This window comes from Morchella sextelata, assembly GCF_020137385.1.
Source record: "Morchella sextelata strain SCLS chromosome Unknown scls_10, whole genome shotgun sequence".
NCBI lineage: Eukaryota > Fungi > Ascomycota > Pezizomycetes > Pezizales > Morchellaceae > Morchella > Morchella sextelata.
Window position 1 is genome coordinate 162,938 of NW_025408625.1, and position 6,458 is coordinate 169,395.

The 6,458-nt window shown below is 51.5% G+C and overlaps 1 protein-coding gene across 1 annotated transcript; it reads left to right on the plus strand.

The window, feature by feature from the left end:
- Positions 1–319: 319 nt before the first annotated feature.
- On the plus strand, positions 320–5,907 carry H6S33_001028 (uncharacterized protein; the record flags this gene model as incomplete). The annotated part of the gene is made up of 3 exons (XM_044832680.1): positions 320–557; positions 755–5,782; positions 5,840–5,907. The coding sequence occupies 3 exons, from the start codon at positions 320–322 to the stop codon at positions 5,905–5,907; spliced, it is 5,334 nt and encodes a 1,777-aa protein (XP_044693995.1).
- Positions 5,908–6,458: the final 551 nt, after the last annotated feature.

Genomic DNA, 6,458 nt, shown 5'->3' on the forward strand with positions numbered 1-6,458 from the left:
AATTCTGACTGGTGGGTCGTTTTTTCTTTTTTTTCTTTCTTCCTTCTCCTCATTTTTCGGCCTTGGAGCTCTTCCGTCTCGTCGTTTGTGTTCGTGTTGAGGAAGTGTGGTTTTCATTCTCTCAGAAGAACCTGGGCGGTCGCGTACTTATCATATCAGCCTACTTGTGCTCAGCTTATCACATTTGTGCCTAGGTCGAATACAGGCAGTAATACACGGCAGTACCCATTCCATCTCTCGGGAGAGGGTCGATATCGAATACCTGTCTCTACGACACTCCTTCTTTCTCTAGCTTTCAACTCTATCTTCCCGTCGCAAGATGATCTTCACCGATCCGCAGTATCCCGCCGCGGTAGTGAACCCAGTGTATCAAGCAAACCAAGCGAACCAGCAGCAGCAACAGCCAGGATTCTCAAGTACACCACGCCCATATGGAGGACCATCTGAGATACCTCAGCCGCCAGTGGTGCCCCAGGGATGGTTGGCATACTGGGATCAGGGACAGCAGAAGTACTATTTCCATAATACAGAAACGGGAGTGGTATCGTGGGACCATCGTGAGTGGTGATTTCTCTGTCCCTCTGTCCTCCTATCTTCATATTTTCTTATCCGGATGAGGTTGTTGAGGGGTGAATAACTGTATACACGATGGAGTTGTGTTCGAAGAAATTTGGAGACTTATATTTTTTACTATGATTAATCAATATTTGAATTACTGAGCATATCTGATATCCCATGATTGTAATTGTCACAGCCCAGCCAAACCAAGCGCTCCCAACGCCCCCAGCAAGCTCAATTGGCATGTACTCCCAACAGCAGCAACAGCAGCCCATATATGGCCAGCGCGGAATCATAGTACCCGCAATGAGCCCACATAACCAATATCAGCAACCACAGCAACAGCACCAGCAGCAGCCCCAAAATCAGAACCAGCAACAATGGTCCCAACAACATCAGAGACAAATGAGCCAAACTCCCGCCCACAAACACCAGTATGCGCAGCAGCAGCAGCCCACATACGACCCCATTCACACTCCCGTCTCACCTCTCAGCACGCATCGTAGACCCATAAGTCTCCGTTCCGCAACAGCCACACCGCACCCGTTCGGATTCGCTGAAGTCGCCGGCAGCGAGGTCCCACCGCAGGCTGCTGCTACCCCACAGCAACAACCAAGGTTCGAAACTGGGCTAATGCTTTCCTCCGAGCGCGAAGATGAGCCCCCAAAGCTCTCAGCAAAATTCACAGGCTTCACAGACGAAGACAGGATGTTTACAGACATCACTGTCTCCAGCGGCATAAGCGCACCCCCCGCGTCTCAATCCCACGAGACGCCGAATGCCCGAGTACCCACTCTGTCGCCGCCGCCGCAATTGACGGCAACCTCCCAGGTCCAGAATGTACAGCACCCTATGCCACAGGTACCACCAGGGCCGAAGAATGTGCCGTTTTTGCAGCATGCTAGGAGCCCGAGCCAGTCTTCGGTGATGTCGGCTGCTTCGATGACGCAGACGCCGCTGGAGTACGGCGGTATGAGGTCTGCTACGCCGGGTGCTGGGTATCAAGCTCAGTCTGCTAGTTATGGCAATCTGAACGTTATCAAGCCGAGGAAGGCTGTTCCACAGAGTGCAAGTGCGGGCCCTACTTATCTTAGCCAGACTCCACATCCGGGGAATATGAATGCACAGCAGCAGCATAATTCGGTCCAACAGCAGCATCCGGTTCAGCAGCAGCATCCCGTTCAACAGCAGCATCCAGTTCAGCAGCAGTATCAGGTGCAGCAAAACCAAATACAGCAACAGCCTGTCCCGCAGTACCAGAATCAGCAACAACAGGCGCCGCAGCAACAGGTGTATCAGCAACAGGTACCTCAACAACAGGTACCTCAGCAGCAAGCACAGCAACAACATACCCTCCAAAACAGGCAATCCATGCCCGTATTCACGAATCAGCAGACTACCAATCCACTCCCAAGATCATCCACTCACCTTCAATACCGGCCGTTAACCCTCGAATCCACAATTAATCCCCATAAAACAGTGACAACAACTAGATCAACTCATTCAACCTCGATTCTGCGACCTCGAAAAGCACCAAAGCAGGACACAGTTTCTGCTGGTGCTTTGAAGGCTGCAGAGGGTTTCAGTACTATGGCGAAGGCTAGCGCTCTAGCTGCCAGGAAGGCTCTTGAGGAGAAAGGCAACTTCTTTATTCCAAAGGTAAAGAAGAAGCCTGCTCCGACCAAAGTTCAACAACAACCTCAACCTCAACCTCAACCTCAACCTCAACCTCAACCTCAACCTCAACCTCAACTTCAACCACAGCCACAGCCACAGCCACAGCCACAGTTTCAGTATGAGACTCAGCCGGCTCCAGTTCAGCAAGCCCCAATTCAGCAAGCTCAACAAGCCCCAGCGCAGCTGCAGTCTTCCGGAATGATGGGTAGCGGTACAAGAGTCATGGTACGAGGTAGAGGTCCCACGGTGATGGCTGCAAGAGGTCGCGGCATTGCCACTAGAGGAGCCATTGCAGTGACTACAAGAGGTGGTAGCACGGTTGGTAGAGCGGGCAGCGGCATAGTAGCAGTAAGGGGCGGCGCCACAGCCACAGCAAGAGGTGGTATAGTCGTTGGAAGAGGGGGCACTAGAGGAGTTGTTGCGTCCAGAGGAAGAGGCGCTGCTGATGGCGGACAAGCGAGAGGTGGCTTGAGCGCGCCAATGGCAGCAGGTGTTATGGGGGCTGCCCGAGTTATAGCTAGTATGGACCCTAGCGGCGTTAGTACAGGAATCCTAATGGTCGCCGGTCCAACCGCAGGAAAAATGCTTAGAGGTGGTAGTCTAGGAGGGCGGGGAGGACCATCCCGAGGAGCAACTGCGGGAAGAGGTAGACCGGTCCGAGGGGTAGCTGTCGGGAGGGGAAGAGGTAGAGGTAGAGGTAGAGGTGTCCCGGTAGTGGGTGAGAGAGGAATCCCAACCTTCGTCAGTGGAGAGAACCCATTACCACAACAGCCAATGATTAATTCACAAGATTATCAACCACAACAGGGGCTGAACACACATGATTACCAGCACCCACAACCGGCATTTAATGCACAACAAGACCACACGGAGAATATGTACGCTGATGTCGGCGGTATTCCTCCAGCAAATCAGGGTCCCAGTACTCATCAGCAGCAACTGGAAAGCCTGCATGCTGATTTTGGCGGCGTTCTGCCTCCAGTAAATCAGGGCGAGGGTGCACATCAGCAGCAGATGGAAGGCTTGCACGCCGATTTTGGTGGGGTCCCACCACCGGCACAGACTACGATAGTTGTAGGTAGGGGTAGAGCAATGGTAAGAGGCGGAATGAGTTTAGGTGCTGGAAGAGGAGTAGTAGCGGGAAGAGGAAGAGGCATAGCACAGGATTCTGCAGGTCAAATACCTGCTGGTCGTGGTGTAGGTCACGCTCCTATTGGGCATGGACCAAGCCCTGCGCATCCAGCTGGCCGTGGAGCAACTCATGCTACCCCGATGGGACGTGGAACAGGGCAAAGCCCTACTCCATATGCACAACCTCTTAATGCACATGGTCCAAGCCCCGTTCAAGCGGCTGGACGTGGAAAACCTCCGGCACCACAAGGACAAACTCCAACGCCTTCTATGGGGCGTGGAACTGGACAGTATCCATCAGCATCAACACCTGCACCTGGCGTAAGTCCACTCAATCCGGCTGGATTGCCACAGGCCTCAGAGCATGGCCCAACAGGACGTGGGAATGGTAAACCCCCCATGACACAAAGCTTAAGTCCTCAATCTGCTGGGCGTGGGGTAGGTCCTATGCAACCTCTTGGTCGTGGAGCTGGAACCTCATCTATGGGTCGTGGATCTGGCCTGCCTAACATGCCTAGTCTTCCTACTGGGCTACTTAATTCCTCTCCCATGGGACCGGGAGCTGGCCGTGGGGTGCCTTTGCAAACCCAACAAACTGGGTCACAGCAGCAAGTTCTGCCGCAGAATCAAGGGCTTGCACAGCAGCAAGCGCTCTTGCAGAACCAACAGCTCACACAGCAGCAGCAGATTCAACAGCAGCAAATTCAGCAGCAGCAACAGCAACTCGCACAGCAACAGATGCAACAGCAAATGCAGCAGCAAAGTATCCAGCAGCAGCAACAGTTCCTGCAACAACAACAATCTCAGATGCGGCGCCAGAATATGATGCAGAGCGCTGGTCTTGCTGCCCAACGGATAATGATGGGCCGGGGTCAGCAGAACCAGCAAAACCAGCAGCAGAACCAGCAGCAACAACAGCAGCAAAGTATGATGCAGCAGAGTATGATGCAAAGTGCGCAGAGGATGATTATGCAACAGAATCAGCAAGAAAGGCAGCAGCAGCAACAAGAGCAGCAGCAACAGCAGCAACAACAGCAGCAGCAACAGCAGCAAGAACAGCAGCAGCAACAGCAGCAGGAGGAACAAGCGCAGCAGGGACAGGGACAGGACCCACAACAAGATCCACAACAAGATCCACAACAAGATCCACAACAAGATCCACAACAAGATCCACAACAAGATCCACAGCAGCAAGATCCGCAGCAGGACCCGCAACAAGACCCCCAACAAGATCCACCACAGGATCAAGCCCAAGACCCCCAGCAAGGTCAGGAGGGAGAAATAGCACAAGATGATGGCACGTATGCCGAGGAAGGTACGGGAGAGGATCCGTATGCAGCAGAGCAAGAGCCTGCCGTAGAAGAAGAGGCCGTCGTGCAAGAGGAGGTTGTCGTAGAGACTACCTACACCGAAGTAACCTACACGGAAACGGCGTATGCCGACCAGGGCACTGCACAAGACCAAACCTACGCCGAAGACCCCACGGCATATCAAGATCCCACTACAACGGATGGCCAGTATTATGAAGACCCGGCAGCTGCCGGAACAACAGATGCAGGATATCAAGACCCAGTGGCAGCAGAGGGCCAGTACTATGAAGATCCTGCGGCTACCGAAACAACTGGTGCGGGATATGAAGACCAAGGTGCATACCAGGATACTGCCGCGTATGAAGATACTACAACATATCAGGAAACAGCAATATATGAGGATACTACAGTATATGAAGACCCATCAACATGTCAGAACAATGCTACGTATGAGGAAACCACAACGTACCAGGACACTACAGTATACGAGGATCCTAATGCTGGTTATGAAGACCCCAACGCTGGTTACCAAGATCCCAACGCTGGTTACGAGGACCCTAACGCTGGCTATGAGTACCCTAATGCTGGTTATGAGGATCCCAACGCTGGTTATGAAAACTCTGCTGCTTATGAAGATCCGAATGCAGGTGCGGGCACAGAATATGCCGCATACGAGGACCCCAATGCGGGTGCTGACTACAATACCGGCTACGAAGATCCGAATGCTGGAGCGGATTACACTACAGGTTATGAGGATCCGAATGCCGGATATGCTGAAGGGGGATATACGGGTGGAGAGGAATGTGGCGTTGAGGGTGGATACGTAGAGGAAGGGTATGCTGGTGAAGAATATGCTGGCGAAGAGTATGTTGGTGGCGAAGAGTATTCTGGTGGTGACTGTGGTGCAGACCAAGGCTATGCAGAGGAAGGATACACTGGTGAGGAATACGCTGCTGATGATGGTACTGGTGGTGAGTGCGGAGGCGAAGAATATGGTGCTGACACTGGGGGCTATGAAGAGTACGGCGCTGATACAGGCGGATATGAGGACTATGGTGGTGACTGTGGAGGTGGAGAGGATTTAATGGGCGGGGCTGACGCTGGAGGTATACTTGAGTCTCTAGGCGGAATGTTTGGTTAGGGTTCTTCTGACACGAGTATAGCGTATTATGAAGAGCCCACATATATGGCGGACGCTGATTACTCTGCGGACATGATGGCATCGGTTTAAGCTATTATTTGTTTTAATTGGCGAGTGGTTTATGGGACATGGACTTTATCTTTTTTATTAGTTATAATTAGCGAATAGCATTTTTCATTAGTCATTTCTATCATGATAGCCAAAATAAATTGTTTTGGAAACTCGCCTTTAACTTAGACATGAAGCTCCACATAGCTATGGTTTCTGTTTTCCTCTTATGATACGTAAATGAGACCCACATAATATAGATCGATATCTACTGTTCACCATAGTTGACAGGTCTTCTTTTTTTACCGATTAGAATTTGATTCCAAGTGGCTGAGAGGGTTCTGGTAGTAAACGTCATCAATAAGATCTACGGAAAAGGTCTAAAATGACACACTTTCCGGTACACTTGATGTAGAGTAACACTGTACACATAATGCAAAACGACACAGTTCAAAACTTTGGGTCCTTTTAGAAGAACCCGTTGACGCACTACTACTATAAAATTCGGAACTAGAGGGCCTTTTTGACCCGTTGATAGTAACCTATCAACACAAAATTCGGCACTGTACTTAGAGTATGTACCCGTTGACGAA